This window comes from Xyrauchen texanus, chromosome 40 (assembly GCF_025860055.1).
Source record: "Xyrauchen texanus isolate HMW12.3.18 chromosome 40, RBS_HiC_50CHRs, whole genome shotgun sequence".
Classification (NCBI taxonomy): domain Eukaryota; kingdom Metazoa; phylum Chordata; class Actinopteri; order Cypriniformes; family Catostomidae; genus Xyrauchen; species Xyrauchen texanus.
In genome coordinates this window covers 7944444-7961920 of record NC_068315.1, presented here as the reverse complement: position 1 = coordinate 7961920, position 17477 = coordinate 7944444, and the positions used below count along the sequence as shown (strand labels likewise).

At 35.8% G+C, this 17477-nt stretch overlaps 1 protein-coding gene across 1 annotated transcript; it reads right to left on the bottom strand.

Annotated features, from left to right (window-relative positions):
• Window positions 1–4429: 4429 nt before the first annotated feature.
• Window positions 4430–7043, bottom strand: LOC127633849 (oxidoreductase-like domain-containing protein 1). The gene is made up of 2 exons (XM_052113196.1): window positions 6884–7043; window positions 4430–5081 (listed from the first exon to the last, which is right to left on the bottom strand). The coding sequence occupies exons 1-2, from the start codon at window positions 6902–6904 to the stop codon at window positions 4713–4715; spliced, it is 390 nt and encodes a 129-aa protein (XP_051969156.1). The 5' UTR covers window positions 6905–7043; the 3' UTR covers window positions 4430–4712.
• Between the last annotated feature and the right edge of the window lie 10434 nt (window positions 7044–17477).

The following is a 17477-nucleotide window of genomic DNA, read 5'->3' as shown; positions in this document are numbered from 1 at the left end:
CTCGTTAAGCTATCTGGCCATCTGTATTGGTAATGTGTTTTTTAATTTTTTTATTGACAAGCTGTTGTCAGTTCAGTGATGAGATTAAATCATTCTGATATAATCTGTGATTAGGATCAACACTCAATAACAAATTTAATTACTCCTTTGTTCGGCATTATTGTGGGTGGGTAGATCATGTTATTTTTTTATATTTCCTCCACAGAGCATTAGATTATTTTATATTATCAGGTTTTGTTTGAAAATTGTAGAAAGTAAAAATAATAATAAAATAAAAAATGTCCACGCTGACAGTTTGGCATAATTGTAACATATATAAAAACTTTGTAGCAGAAATAATTAAAGTGTCAGTATCTGATAAAAATGTTTATAAAGGGATTTAGGGGTCATTGGGTTTTCATAATTCTAAAGCTGTCTGTGGGTCAGAATTTGCCCCCATGACCTCAGCAGAAGGTTGTGGGGTCGAACGTGCCCCTCACTCTGTCTGTGGTTAATGAGATATAAAGAAGAGACACAAGAGAGGACCTTGATCAATGATACAAAGCCAATGCGGTACTGTGGTTCATGTGTTCTAACAATTGATAATTAGTTTGAGCTTGACGCCATTCAACCAATCACACACACACACACACACACACTACTACAGTATATACTATGTATGTACAGTATATATACATATATATATATATATATATATATATATACAGTCTATTCTGCATATATTTAGCAATGCAAGTACAGTGTGCAGGATGTAAATAAACATTCAAGATAAGGTCATAGAATAACCCATATTGATTGAGGACAGATCTGAAAATTGAATGGGAATTGTCCCCCTAAATGGTGGTTGGTTATGGCCCTGTACATATGTAATTTTGAATCTGGAGGAGAATGATCATTCTAAGACCATATACTTTTTCATACAGTATAAATAGATGAGTCAGAATATAAAATAGCCCTAATATCCTTAGTTATATTAAGATATAATTGTTTTTCAAGTGTATTATGTTTGCATGCCTAAATATATTTAAAGTCTTATTAAAGGAACAAACTACTCAAACTTCACTGTCATTAATGACCCCCATGAATCTGTCCATAGTGAAATCTTGTCCACAGAATATCTAACCACGATTCACGTCATTCATCACAAATCCTTCAAGCAGATTGATCATAGCCCAGTTCCCTGGCCTCAGCTCGGCATGTGGCATCAAGCCTTCATATGCTGACTAACGGACACACAGATCAGGATGATTGTCGTCAAAGAAACCACTCATTCAAATGCTGGCCAATGTCATGAATAATCTTTGCTGCAAGGCAAACCTGTTGGATATTCAGAGCCAGGCAATGTGTCCTCTAATGACATGAGACCTTATCAGAGAGAGAAACATATGACCCTTGTCAGAAATAAGCACTTGCAAAAAAGACTTAGCATTATTATTATTACTACTACTATTAAGCATATTTAATTTTTCTTATTTAAACCTGGGAGTACTCATAAATTCTAATAAATAAACAGTGCATTAAGCTGGAAAAAGAATGCAAAAAAGGACGATTTTGACTAGCGGACCTACTGAATGTTTTATAAAGAAACACCTTCATTTAAACCAAGTTTCATACTTAAATAGACTACCTGGCCAAAAAAAAAGGTTGCATACTCTAATAATATGTTGGACTGCCTTTAGCTTTGATTACGCCATGCATTCGTCGTGGCATTGTTTTGACAACCATATGCAACGTCACAATTCATGTGAGAAAATGATTCTTCATGCTCCCTGAACCACTCTTTCACAATTTGAGCCCAATGAATCTTGGCATTGTTGTCCTGGAATATGCCCATGCCAACAGGGAAGAAAGAAAATCTCAACCTGGTCATAACCTGGTCATTCAGTACATTCGGGTAGTCAGCTGACTTCATTTTATTGCCGCATATTGTTGCTGAGCCTAGACCTGACCAATTGAAGTAACCCCAGATCATAACACTGCCTCCAGAGGCTTGTACAGTGGGCACTATGCACGATGGGTGCATCGCTTCATGCGCTTCCCTTCTTGCTCTGACATGCCCATCGCTTTGGAATAGGATAAATCTGGACTCATCAGACCACATGACCTTTTTCCATTGTTCCACAGTCCAATCTTTATTCTCCCTAGCAAATTGAAGTTGATTTTTTCCAATTAGAATCACTAACAAAGGGCTTTCATGTGGCCACACAGCAGTTAAGTCCCAATCCTGTAAGTTCTCATCGCATTGTGCTGTGAAAATGTTCTAACTTTTACTATTAAACATAGCCGTGAGTTCTACGGTACATTTGTTACGATGTGACTTCACCAAGCATTTTAGTGATCTCCGATCATGATCATTCAAGATTATTTTTCAGACCACATATCTTCCACGAAGCTGACGGCTCACCTTCCAGTGATTTCAGCAATCTCTTTAGTTGTTTTATTTGCTTGATGCAGAAAACAATTTCCACAATCACAGGATACGTCTTCCGAGATGGTTGTTTAAGAAACGAGAAGCTACTTACTGCATCAGTTAGAGTTAAAAGAATTCTTGTCAGCATAACATATTAATCACTGCAATAATGATAGGCTAAATGAATAAAGAGGCTAATGATTGGAATAATGATCCAATCATAGGCTCTTAAGTATCTGCTTATTTAAATCCAAACTGCGACTTTTTTTTTTTGGCCAGGCAGTGTATGATTGACAAGCATTTCAGAAGGATTTTAGATTAACTGGATGTTATTGTTGCCTTTCCATGTAAATGTTACATATTCTGTTCAGTTCTGTTCTGTTGGTTATGGTGTAACTCGAATCTTGAAAGAAGTTTGCTCTTATTTGAGCCAACTTTATAAAGATGCGAAAAACAACAACTTTTACATTAAGCCATCATTTTACTCAACAAAATAACACATATCAGTCTTTATAAATACAACAATAAATAAGCGAAAATGTGGGCTTTCTCAAATGTATTAAACAAATATATAAATACATCTTATAACATTTAATACCATTTTTAGCATGACATTATAACACCACTTTATTAGCAAAAAGATCTGTCATGCTTCTCTATATATCAAGGCCTTATCATGAAAGTAGTCTGACGTCAGTCCGTTCTGGTAAGTGATACTGAACATGTTCTTATGTATGACTTTGAAAATTCACAATTCTGTTAAAACACTTCCATATTTATTTCCATTGAAATTAACTGTGCTACAATTTGTAAAGATGCTAAAACATCAGATATAAATTTGACACAAGCATATAATCAAAACTATTATTTTCATAACATTTACTGTAAAGACAAATTAGACATCGAACTCAAAATCCAGGCAACAACAATGCAACCTCAATCATTTGATTCAAGCTCATGAACCCTGTAGGACTTTATTGCATTAGTCAGTTGTATGACAGAAATAGCTTTGGGATAATGTACCACTGTCTTAACAAATAGACTTTTTGTATTGAAATCGTTTTTGAGACTTTTTGTTTAAAAATAGTTTGCTCACCACACATGCTGAATCACTACCACTCATAAGGGTCAATGAAACATAACCTGTGAAGAACAAGTCCATATCAAATTTAACCTCAAAATCCAAAAAGAAAAAAAAGAAGTTATGTATCCCCAAATTCTCATTAGAATAATATGTATTTATTTAAAGGGATATTTCACCCAAAAATGAAAATTCTCTGATCATGTACTCACCATCATGCCATCACAGATGTGAATAACTTTCTTCTGCTGAACACAAGCAAAGATATTTAGAAGAATATCTCAGATCTGTAGGTCCACACAGTGCAAAAGAATGGATGAATAGGGATAGTGAATAATCCATAAGACTGCTGGAGGTTCATATGGAATATGAAACAATATGATAGGAGTGGGTGAGAAGAAGATCGATATTTAAATCCTTTTTACCAATTATCCTCCCTGCCAAGTAGGTGGCGATATGCACAAAGAATGTGAATCACCAAAAACACAAGATGAAGAATGTGAAAGTGGAGATTGATAGCAACTTACCCATACTTATATAGCTTCAGAAGACATGGACTTGACCACTGAAATTGTATGGATGACATTCATGTTGCAAATACTTTCATACCCATTCACTTGCATTGTATGGACCTACTTGGCTGAGATATTCTTCTAAAAATCTTGATTTGTGTTCTGCAGAAGAAAGAAATTCATACACATCTGGGTTCATTTTTGGGTCAACTATTCCTTTATAGCATAAAGGCAGTACAAAAACATTACCATGATATATAATACAGTAAAGTAATATATAAATATAATTATATATATATATATATATATATATATATATATATATATATATATATATATATATATATATATAGGACAAAATATATAGAGTAATCACAACAAATTTAATTATAAGTCATAAAAACTCAAAAAGTAAAATGTCTTGATGCATTGTGGTTTTAAGAATTTGAGTCAATGTGCGACTGTTATAAAAATAATGTCACAATGCAAAAAATCTAAAAAAGTCCTAAAAAATAGGCTGATTTTTCTTTAGGCAAAACATAATCTTTCTTTTTTGATTTTGAAGTGAAATATGACCCAGACCTAATTTTCACAGGCTTTGAGAGTTTCACCTACAAAAATTCACTCCTGTTCTAGTTGTGCAAATATCTTGTTTGCTGCTACAAAACACTGATTCAAAATTCAGGGCCTAAATCTATCACCACCATCATCATGACTTCTTCATCAGTTTGATCTCCATTTTAAGATAAGTCTTCAGGTTGTCATCGAGAACGTTCTCCTCAATTGCTTCCAGAGCTCTGTCTCCACCATCACTGTAATATTTCAACAGCTTTTCTGCATGTTCGATCCACACACAGTTATGACAGCCGCTCATGCAACAGCAGGTGGGGGGAAATGGAGGACCCTGGTCTGCTGGATCTGAGACAGTCTGTGTCTGGTCCACACTATTGAAGGTGGACAGAGACTCAGGGGTTGAACATTGCAGTCCACAGGCAGTGAAGTGCAAAGTTTTGCTCTGAGAGAGCACAGTCCAATGATGGGGTCTGTACTTGATGAGGGCCATGTAGTAGTAGCACAGCTGCAGGAAAAAGTAACAAACATGGGGGTAATGCCAGTAAGGGTGGACTACTGGACTGACAATACACAACCTTTATAGGCCATATATAATGTACAGATTATGCTTTAATTCACCAATTGACCACAATGAATTGTCAGGACATTACTGATGTAAAAAAGAGCACCATTACTATTTGAAAAAAGTTATTTTTTATCAAATCTAAACAGGTCCCAATTATTCCTGGAGTAATCATGCTAAATTGCTAATTTGGTACTAGAAAGTCACTTGCCATTATATCAAACACAGTTGAAAGATATTTGGTTTGTTAAATGAAGCTTAACATTGTCTTTGTGTTTGTTTTTTAGTTGCCACAGTATGCAGACTGGCATGTCTTAAGGTCAAAAATGGCAAAAAATAAACTGCTTTCTCAAGAAACTCATCAGTCAATCATTGTTTTGAGGAACGAAGGCTATACAATGCATGAAATTGCCAAAAAAATAGATTTCATACAAAGGTGTACACTACAGTCTTCAAAGACAAAGGATAACAGGCTTTAACAAGGACAGAAAGAGATGTGGAAGTCCAGATGTACAACTAAACAAGAGGATAAGTACTGTACATCAGACTCTCTAGTTTGAGAAATAGACACCTCACATGTGACAGCTTCATTGAATTCTACCCGCTCAACACCAGTTTCATGTACAACAGTAAAGAGAAGACTCAGGAGGCCTTATGGGAAGAATTGCAAAGAAAAAGCCACTTTTGAAACAGAAAAACAAAAAGAAAAGATTAGAGTGGGTAAAGAAACACAGACATTGGACAACAGATAATTGGAAAACAGTGTTATGGATCTTAACCCCATTTAGCTTTTGTGGGATCAGCTAGACTGTAAGGTGTGTGAGAAGTGCCCGACAAGACTTGCCACATCTATGGCACGTGCTACAGGAAGTGTTGGGTGAAATGTCACCTGAGTATCTGGAAAAACTGACAGCTAGAATGATAAGGATCTGCAAAGCTGTCATTGCTGCACGTGGAGGATTTTTTGATGAGAACTCTTTGAAGTAGTATTTTAATTTTTTTCAAATAGTAATAATAATTTTTCACATTATTAATGTCCTGACTATACATTGTGATCAGTTGAATGCCTCTTTGGTGAATAAAAGTACCAATTTCTATCCATAGAGCAAAATCTGTACATTATTCCAAACATCAAATTACCATAGTTACAGTTGGGTAATTCCAGCTGTGTAGTACATTTTTCTGTGTCAATCAAATATAGGATAATCACTGAAATAAAAATTTTTTAAAGATGGATATCAAAGTATTAAACACTTTTGGAAGTTGACTTGCATTTTACATGCATTAAACATGTGTACATGCTTTACTCCATCTAAGACTACTTTAAACTGCATTTTTTAATCATTATTTTGTCATTATTATACATGTAGTTTTTATGAACGTATAATATTTAAAAAACACATGCAGATTTGTACTTTTCAAACACATTTGTTACAGGACAAGATCATTGTGAGGCAAAATGGTGATTAAAACTGGTATATAATTCATATAAATTGTAACCTTCAATCTTTATGTTGATTAAAATGTAATCTCATGGACATGCTATGTGTCAACTATCAATTACAAAGAAAAGTTAGCGTAGAGCACGGTAATATACATTTATTATCCTTATACAGTTATATAGCTTTAAACTCGTACAGCACTAAACACATTGTATTTACCAATTTATTAGTCATTTTTATTTTTCAGATCAGACTATTGCAGGCATATAGGCGAGGCTATTAGGGTTTTATTTACAAACCCACCCTCCGCAAACTTGAAGGCATCGCTGGAGTTGATGACAGCTCAGACAGTTTCTTTGGGGAACGGCATGTTTTCCATAAATAAAAGAGTCTATCTGCTACAAAATAATAACAATAAAAAAAGTATTTATAAAATGACACAGCAGACAGCGTCCATATTTGAGTCACGTGTGACCTCTGTTGTGAACGACGGAACGTTCCACCAGACTTAACCAATCAGAGTGAAAAGAGAAAATGATGTGAGCCAATTATAAATTAAGAGACGTATCAGGGGGCGGGGATTAAGGAAAGCGCAATTAACCTGCACTACCGAGTATGTCCAATAGATGCCAGTAATAGACTTAAATGCTGCACCTGACATGGAAAATCTGATAGCAGAATGCTTTAAAATTGTTGTATGGACTACCACAACAAATTATGGCATACTTTGACGTTGCAAAAAACAAGGAATATATTCGAATTTTTCAATATTTAAGGCTAGTTACATCAGACTTGCTTTTAAATGATACATTTATTCACAAAGCAATTGCGGTTTAATTAATAGCAATTATAAAAATAACACGAATACTGTATTATTTCAATAGAACTAATGCAAATTGTAAACATTTGTACGTCAGTAAACTGACATGGCATTTTGACATGGATACCTTAGTATTATGGTCAGCCTGGTTGTGAAGTATCAGTTATGCATGTGATCATTAGATCATTCCCACAGGACTGTGTGTTTAGAAACAGAACACACTGCACCCCCGAGACCAACATCAATTCTGTTGGCATGGAAACCATTAATTTTCAGAATATAAACTACCAGTAAAATTTGGACACACCTACTTTTTCTATATAATGTTCTAAAATATCCAATATTCTATATAATATCAACTAATATACTATACTAATATATGATACCAATCTATAAATATACACACATACTGTATGTGTATGTATGTATGTATGCATGTGTAATATCATATTGTTATTAATATTATAATGAAATAGAATAATAATCTCAGCTAATTCAAGTCATATTTATTATCATACAAGATACCGATACTGATGACTCATAAATAGTTACAAGCGCTCTCATAAACAAACAAGTTTTATTCTAGGGAGGAAACAAGGCTTGGTTTCCCAATGATTATGTCTAGGAAAAACATAGGCCTACTTAAAGGGAGGAATTTTTCCATTCTTGGGACAAGTTTAATCATGTTTTGAAAGGTGAATACATTATGCTATCAAAAGTATTAATTAATAGGCAGCTAACCTGATAAGAAAGCCTGACATATTATGCAATGCCATTATCTCATACAAAAATACATGCTAGTTCCAAGTTTATGCTGTACTCAGTGATTATCATTATGGAGACAGTCATGTAAACTTTTGGGGTCTTATCAATCACAGGTGTGTCTGATACAGTTTAGAGATTGGCATGGTGTTGGCATGGCAAAATGATCATACATGTCTGAGCTGTAGGAGCTGTAGGAGCATAGCTAGTCATTCAATTTGGACAGTAACAGAATATCTTTAATAATGCCTTGTTTTCAATGTGCACAATGGGTATCATTGAGGAAAGGCATTTGTAAAATAGTAAGGTTGTTTTTCAAAAAGCAAACAGTGAATATTTGAATGTGAATATGGACAGCTGCCTGGACTAATCTGATGAGAGAGCTTTTCTGACTGTGAATCAGTAACTATGTATGGCTTGTGAGTCTGTCCCTAGATTGAGGGGGAAAAGGTCCTTGAACACACTTTCACACACAGACACACACATACATATATACGGAGGGTCACACACACACACACACACACACACACACACACACACACACACACACACCTAGACACACGCAAACACATTGAGCTGGATATCTTTCAAATGAGTTGCCATGACAGCCATGGATTCTCTGTCTACCTTGGACAAATAGGTTGGACACATTTCCAACAATGACTAATAACAAAACAAGGCATTTGATGGTTTAGCTAACAGACTTTAGAGTTTAGAGTCACACGTAGAAAACAGAAGCATCTCATACATTCAGCCCCAAATCAGAAAGGGGCATTGTAAATACATTAATCAGTAATCCTAACGATAGAAATGCTCTTTGCAGCACAATAAGCCCTGGCATACTTTCTGACAAGGTCTACACATTCCTGACCTGATTCCTGAAAACACAAAACATATACATTAATAATGAAACCTTAATAAAATTCAAAATTTTCTATTAATATTTTTCATAAATAAATTCTGGTATTATAACTCAGTGTCAGTGTGCTTTGATTAAATATTAATAACCCACAAATTCCTCTTTTACAACATGTTTTTGCTAACGTTATCACTTTCAAAATGTTTTGAGGTTGAATGCTACAGGGTGAAAGATCTCAAAAATTCAAATAATTGCCTTAACTAACAAATATTATTGCCACATAGCACATTATTTACAGTCAGTATTCTTGTGATTTGTGCAAAAAATATTTTTCCAGATAAAAATGTATCACTGTGATTTACCCCCATAGCTAAAGTACTGACTTTGACAAGGCCAATACTGTATATGTAAGTCGTGTCTATAATGGAAAACTTATTTAGACCGTAAGAGAAAATGTGAAATGTAAAACGCTCTTGTGAGTGGAATTATTTTCGTCTGTCACGGATTCAGCATTTTGCCCTGATACAGTTCAAGCCTTCGTTGCTAGTTCGAAAACGTCACTTTAGAGCTAGTAATGGAGAATGGCAAGGCTTGCGCTGCTTTACTGGAGCACTCACTGGAGAAACAAGTTAATGCATTTGTGCATGCGTCTAAGAGTTTGTGTGTAAGTTTGCTTTTGAGGGTGCAAAAGAGAGAAGCTCAGAAACTGAGAGAGATTGAATGTGGGATTACCTTATTTTTTGCAGCTCTCGTCAGAATTAACAACGCTTCAAAATAGCCAAGATCTTCTCAGCAAGTTGTAAACCTTAACAACTGTTTTCAACCCTACTGAAATGCAAGTGTGTGTGCTGACATGAAAGCTCTGTGAACTTGCAATTTTAGTTTCAGATAATGTGATTCCACATTTTCTGTTATGTCTGTTTGGCTTGTTGTATGGAATCATTCAAAATTGTTAATAACAAAAAAGAATAATCAGACCAGGCTGTGTTATTCCAGTCTTCAACTGTCCAGATTTGGTGAGCCTTCTGCAGCCTCAGCTTTCTGTTCTTGGCTGGTAGAAGTGGGAGCCGATGTGGTCTTCTGCTGCTGTAGCCCATCTGCCTCAAGGTTCGACATGTTGTGCATTCTGATATGCTGTTCGGCTCACTGAGTTACAGAGTGGTAATCTGAGATACCGAAGCATCTCTGTCCATGTCTGAACTAGTCTGGCCATTCTCCGTAGACCTCACTTATCAACAAGGCATTTCTATATGCAGAACTGCTGATCGTTGGATCATTTTTGTTTCTGGCACACTTCTGAGTAAACTCTAGAGACTTTTGAGCATAAAAATCCCAGAAGATCAGCAGTTACAGAAATACTCAAACCAGCCCATCTGGCACCAAAAACCATGGCACGGTCGAAATCACTAAGATTACTTTTTCCCCCATTCTAATTGATGACGTGAACCTTAACCGAAGCTCCTGACCCGTATCCACATGATTGTATGCATTGTACTGCTGCCACATGATTGGCTGACAAGATAATTGCATGAATAAGTGGGTGTACAGGTGTACCTAATAAAGTGCTCACTGAGAGTATACAGTATACACAGTTTATACACAGCTATTAACTGTTTCTTTTTTAAATATGTTCAGATTTTTAGTAGAAAACATGACAAATATACTGCGAAAGAGAATGCTCCTTGGACTGTGATGTCTTTGAAAATAAAGTTATTGCTTCCAATAAGAAGACTTTTATTCTTTCTGGACCAATACAGTGACACAAGCTCGCTTTAACACCTGCTGAGCCAACACACTAGACAAACCTGGAACTCTCTGGGGTTCTCTTCCTGCTGCATGGCATTCTGATTCTCTGCTAAGTCATTACACTCGGTGCCACCCACACACACTTCTCCATGTGTCAACAGTTGTTCAGCAATTCTGAGAAGTTGAAAATGGTCTGCACTGTAAATTCTGTATTTATACAGCACTCCACAATCTGGTATTAATAACAAACAATCTCTCTTAGACTGAGTTTTTAAGAATTGCATTTCTCTGTATTGACTTCATGTTAAAAGAATGGCTCATCCAAATATTACTCACCTGAGGGTGATATGTTTTGTTTTTGTTTTTGCATGTGTAGGTATGTGTGTGTGTTTCTTTTTTTAATTGGCTCACCGTGTACAGAGGTGACCATTTGGATTGTGTACAGCTTTATTGCATTCTAAATGTGTTGTTGCATCACTTGCTTTCACAAGAGCAGAATCCAGAGTTTGGTTACGTGCGTGTGAGGGTCTTCAGAGGGTCTTTGGCTTCCGTCCTGTCGAACCTGTGCAGGAACATTAACCTGGTTTCACACAGGTCCAACTTTGTCCAGCTCAAAACAAAGACAGCACTGTTCCCCTCCCTTCCCATCAGACTGGCTGAGACAGTCACTGAATGACACCTTTGTGACAGGGTGAGCTACTCTGCTATCTTGTCCAAGACACACACACACGCACGCACACACACAAACACACATGCGAACGCACGCACGCACGCACGCACACACACACACACACATTTTAAGGTAAGAAATTTCTGCACCCCTAGTGTCACCATATGGAACTGAAAAAAAGAATGATTGTTTTCAAACATGTTTCCAGAACACTTCCCTCTTCTTTCATTGTTCGGACACACAGATGATCCCTCCCCTAAAACACATCATTGGTTGAGCCAGTGTTGTTGTGTTGGGCTTGTTGGGATGCTCAAACAAAGAGAGTAAAGGCCCAGGTATACTTCCTTTTTTTGTGTTCCCTATCAAACCGCAGCTGGTCGACCGCATCTCCTTTTTATCTCTTCTGACTGTGAGCGAATACAAATGCTTTTGACACATTCACACTGTGACTGTTTTTTTGTCACTTTTTTATTTAAGTCAACAGCAGGTGTATGCGCACAGATAAGGACTTTCGTCAAATTTCAGATTTCAGATTCAGATTTTGTACAGACTGTGCTGATGATGAAATTTACATCACTCATAATGTGCACGGAGCTATCAACAACACGGACAACTGAAATATAATTTACCATAATGTTTTGTTAGCACCACAGAACACAAAGGTGTTTACACTTTTTGGGCAGGTCATCCTACAAATGGCTTTCTTATATATTTTACTGTCACATAAAATCACACACTTCAGCTTTATACAAACAGTAAATTCATGGATTTATTGCATCTGATGCCTGAATTTGTTGTAGAGGTTTTTAGAGTGGAAATCATGTTCAGCTAATGAAGTCAAAGCTATAATAATTGCACAACAGCTTCCTGTGTCATGATGCTGTTGTGTGTAATGAAAAGTCACAAGGTACAACAAATTGAATCCCAAAAGTGATATTGCAAGGGCAACCAGGCAAACAAGGACTTGGAGTCATGAGAACGGTCCAATTAAGACCAAATGAAGAGCCAGTCAGCCCTTGTGGGAATATCAGTATTCCCTTTGAAACGTTTTGGGATGCCTTCCTTTTAGATATAGAGAGATTGAAAGATAAACAATCTTTGATACTTTAAGCAAATATGACACAAGATTGGGCTTGAAATTCTTGAAGACAAAGTCAAATCAGTGAAAGAAGGAGCTCAGTCTTTAGAAAATGTTCTTTGTTCCCATCTGAATAGCAATCTAAGAACTGTTTTATTTTACATTTATTTTATATGGTTCACTATTTTGTTTACAGAGTCACAAATAATGGTACGAATGCAATTTAAAACATTCAGTAGGGGCAAGCTAGTTTGGTACCAAATGGTTAATTGTTTTTGATAAATGTGTGTGTGTGTGTATATATATATATATATATATATATATATATATATATATATATATATATATAGTAGATGTTATCATAATATATATTATAGTATATTATATTATATATTAATATAGTTCATGTAATTATTTTGTTATTATTATAATTATAATTAATTATACTTGTAATAGTTAATTGTTTTCTTTTATAATAGCTCATTGTTTGCTTTTTATCTTATATTAGTGCTATCTGCTCTGCCTTATCTATTAAAATGAGTTTTGCTGTTGTAACCTAATCCATTCAGGTTGATTCAGTGAAGTTAAGTATAGCCTAATATTTTTAACTTGAATTAAACCAGTTAATTTAGTTGTTATCACATGAAGCGTAATTTTAGGTTAATGTTTTATTCAGTGTACAACCGCATGGGATTTGTGCTTTTAAATAAATTAATGGGACACCAATTTGTACCTTATTTGTAACAAGTGTCCTATACCATAAGCATTTGCAATTGTGAGGATAACACATATAATCTTCAGAAAGCAATTTGCAACATACTACCAAGTTGCTCTTTTTTTTTTTAAATATGAGAAGGATTTTATTAGACCTTCCCTTGGGCAAACAGCATTACTTAACCCGCTTTGGATGATATGTTTGCTTCAGATATGATATATTCTTTGGAATATTGTATTGTATCTCGGTGACCCTTAAACTGCCTTGATACACTATTTAAAGCAACAGTTTTATAGGCAAATAATATGTTCCGGCCATAATACTTAACAGTGACAAATGCTGAAGTTTTATTGCAACATGTTTGTTCAGTCACCACACATATTCAGCTCATGTTTACCCAAAACCAATTTAGCATTTACAGCTGACATAAATGTCACTATATAAACCATTAAAAATAAAGTGCACCAGCTTCTATTCATCCAAGTCCTCCCAGCTTGAAGCCAGCACTTTATAAATTAGTCCATGGGCGTGTGGTTGAAGAACTGCAAGGTGAACTGGAATTTAAATGGGTTGACTTGTGTCAAAGAAACTTAGCAAACATGACATGCCCATTCTGGTTCAATTTTATACCTTCTTTGTTTTTCAATATGAGTTTCACATACTTTAGGTTAAATTACAGATGAATAACTTTTGAATCACAAAAATGACAAAGATCTTTTTCAGTGCTGTTAAAATGATTGTTTGCATGATACTGGATAATACAGAAGAGAGAAATAGCTTAGATGGGTGGGTTAGCTTGAATGAGGACTGTATAGTCTCTATAAACTAGATTACTGGCCACGTGGATGTCCTTTTAAAGTCCATCCTCACCTGAAAGAGAACAGCAAGTTCATTGTGAGCATGGCTTGAGGTGGATGAAATGATGTCATAATGTAAACAATGTAAATGTGTTTGTAAACAAGGATCCAGTTTCAGGCAGTGTTCAGTTGAGGTTGAGTATTAAAAATGACCTGAAGTGAGGATGTCTATTTATTACAGTAATTTGTCCATTTATTATTAAAACTTTATTCTCTTCTGTATTTCTCAAATATGTTTCTTGCTTTGTTCAATACAGAGTCCTCAATACCATAGGCTTAGTACAGCAGTACAACCACTTTTAAAAAGTGGACAGATAAGTACAGGCAAGGCTGTTTAGCCAACAAACAGTTATGTTATAAAAGCTTCGTCCTAATATGTTCCACCACTTTTCAAGTTTGAACAACTGTGTTTACATTCACAAGAAAATTAAAAATAATATTGGAATATGGTTGTGTTCCCAGTTTGTACCGTATGCATCATGTAAATGCATTAACCTGTTTGCCAAAACCCAATTAAGTCAATATTCTGATATCTATAAATCATCAAAAGTCATTATGTTTATGAGGTTTATACCAGTATTAATTCACATTTTTTTTATCATGTAAACATCTTATCTGGGAGACAGTAAATCCGGTATGTGCTTCCTGAAACTCGAAACACTGCCCCCATTGTTTTTTACAGTATGGGCATGTGTGAGCTCCAGTTTCTGGACAAAATGTCCACAGAGGGGCTTCACAAGTACCATCCCTCAAACTCCAAACTTAAACCTAACCATCAGTGAGTAAAAGCAATCTTGGAACCTCTGAATCGTGCACATCATTGATTATGGAAAAGTATAAATGATTGAATAAAATTACACTAATGTGCATCCAGAATTACTCAAATGCATCGTAATAAATGGCAAGAGAGCACATCTCCCGTATTTCCAGGAAAGAATGGCAGAAAAAGAATGAGCATGTCTCAGTTTATTTAGGTTTATTTCACAGTATATTCAAGTAGCTTTATAGCATGAAAACCTTTTGAGAATAATGGCTTAACCAGAAAAGACCTCAGAGACAGTGTGGCAGAATTGCAACGTTTGTTTAAAGCAATTAAATGATTCCTACATTATTTATATTAGAAATGGTAAAAAATGACATAACAGTAGCCAAAACTCTGAACTGTCTCACAACAACAGTTTTGTAGGAGGAAGAAATCAGCCTGATCTCATGAACATTACGCGAACATGGCAACATTTTTGCTCAATTAACCTTCACCAACCCCTAAACCGAGTGTCATAAAAACAAAAAAGAGGTGAACAAAACAGACATCCTAACCTAAACCAACACCTAAACCTAACCGATAGTGTTGTAAAAGCAAAAAAAGAGATGAACACACAGACATCCTTATGCTAAACCATCACCTAAACCTAACCGATAGTGTTGTAAAAGCAAAAAAAGAGATGAACACACAGACATCCTTATGCTAAACCATCACCTAAACCTAACCGATAGTGTTGTAAAAGCAAAAAAAGAGATGAACAAACAGACATCCTTATCCTACACCATCACCTAAACCTAACCGATAGTGTTGTAAAAGCAAAAAAAGAGATGAACAAACAGACATCCTTATCCTAAACCATCACCTAAACCTAACCGATAGTGTTGTAAAAGCAAAAAAAGAGATGAACAAACAGACATCCTTATCCTACACCATCACCTAAACCTAACCGATAGTGTTGTAAAAGCAAAAAAAGAGATGAACAAACAGACATCCTTATCCTAAACCATCACCTAAACCTAACCGATAGTGTTGTAAAAGCAAAAAAAGAGATGAACAAACAGACATCCTTATGCTAAACCATCACCTAAACCTAACCGATAGTGTTGTAAAAGCAAAAAAAGAGATGAACAAACAGACATCCTTATGCTAAACCATCACCTAAACCTAACCGATAGTGTTGTAAAAGCAAAAAAAGAGATGAACAAACAGACATCCTTATGCTAAACCATCACCTAAACCTAACCGATAGTGTTGTAAAAGCAAAAAAGAGATGAACAAACAGACATCCTTATCCTAAACCATCACCTAAACCTAACCGATAGTGTTGTAAAAGCAGACATGAAATGAAAAGTACAATTTCTGAAGCAACCACATAATTTTATGTCACTTCTATGATACTTTCATCTCACGTGTCAACTTGCGTGCTTGGCTCAAACCGGTCTAAAGTCTAACTCCATCGGGTGAACTACCACGAAAGCTAATAATATAGGAGGAATACGTGTGTAAATGTAAGTGGTCTGTAACAAATATACACTCAACGAGCACTTTTTTAGGAACACTATGGTCCTAATAAAGTGCCCAACATGGTCATCTACTCTTGTAGCCCATCCGCTTCAATGTTTGACATGTTGCGCATTCCAAGATGCTATTCTGCTCACTACAATGTACAGAGTGGTTATCTGAGTTAACACAGGCTTTCTGTCAGCTCAAACCAGTTTGAACGTTCTCCGTTGACCTCTCTCATTAACAAGGCATTTTCGTTTGCAGAACTGCCACTTAATGGATGTTTTTTGTTTTTGGCACTTTTCTGAGTAAACTCAAGAGACTGTTGTGCATGAAAATTCCAGGAGATCAGCAGTTACAGAAATACTCATAGCAGACCGTCTGGCACCAACAAACATGCTATGGGTTGAAATGTCCTGACCCGTATCTGCTTGATTTTATGCATTGCACTGCTACTACACGATTGGCTGATTAGACAATCACATGAATAAGTAGGTGAACAGTTGTTCCAAATAAAGTGAGTGTATTTTCAGTATGATAGTTCACGTCTCTGTGGATATGCATCATTGGCAGTGAACGTGACCACAGACAGGTGAGCTGTGAAATCAAGTTCAACGTGTTTTAGTTTTAGGGTTGTTACAGTAATCATTTGTCTTCTTTCGTTCCATTCTGGCAGCCAGATTGCCATCATTTACATAAGAAATATATGTTACATAATTCAGCAATGTTAAGTGGGCGGAAACGACTGAAAGTGATACGTCCATAACACCTACTCATTCAATGTACCAAATGTCCTCTTAGAATGGAATAACATTAAGTGCCAAACACAATTTACAATCTTGGTGTAGATAAGATACTTGTCTCTGGTCATTATGTGTGCTTTCCCCTTAAATACCCAGGATGCTAAGTTCTCAATGTGAGGAGAACATGCTGATCACATTACCTAAAGATTCAGCATCTAGAATTTACTGGCAGCATTTTAACATTTGATACACGGATGGGACAGGCTGCAGGGAAGACATCCAAGAAGGTTGCCAATAGTTGAACTTGTATCCAGCAATGAAGGTGATCAGAGACATCCTACATAATGTTCTGTCCCAGAGAGGGGGTCATTTATTGTGACT

What these genes read in the sequence shown, in the direction of transcription:
- LOC127633849 (XM_052113196.1), bottom strand. Translation starts at nt 6,904, where the DNA reads ATGCCTTCAAGTTTGCGGAGG. An exon ending in TGCCTTCAAGTTTGCGGAGG is followed by an intron (nt 5,082 to 6,883) that starts GTGGGTTTGTAA and finishes TTTTTCCTGCAG; the next exon opens with CTGTGCTACTACTACATGGC.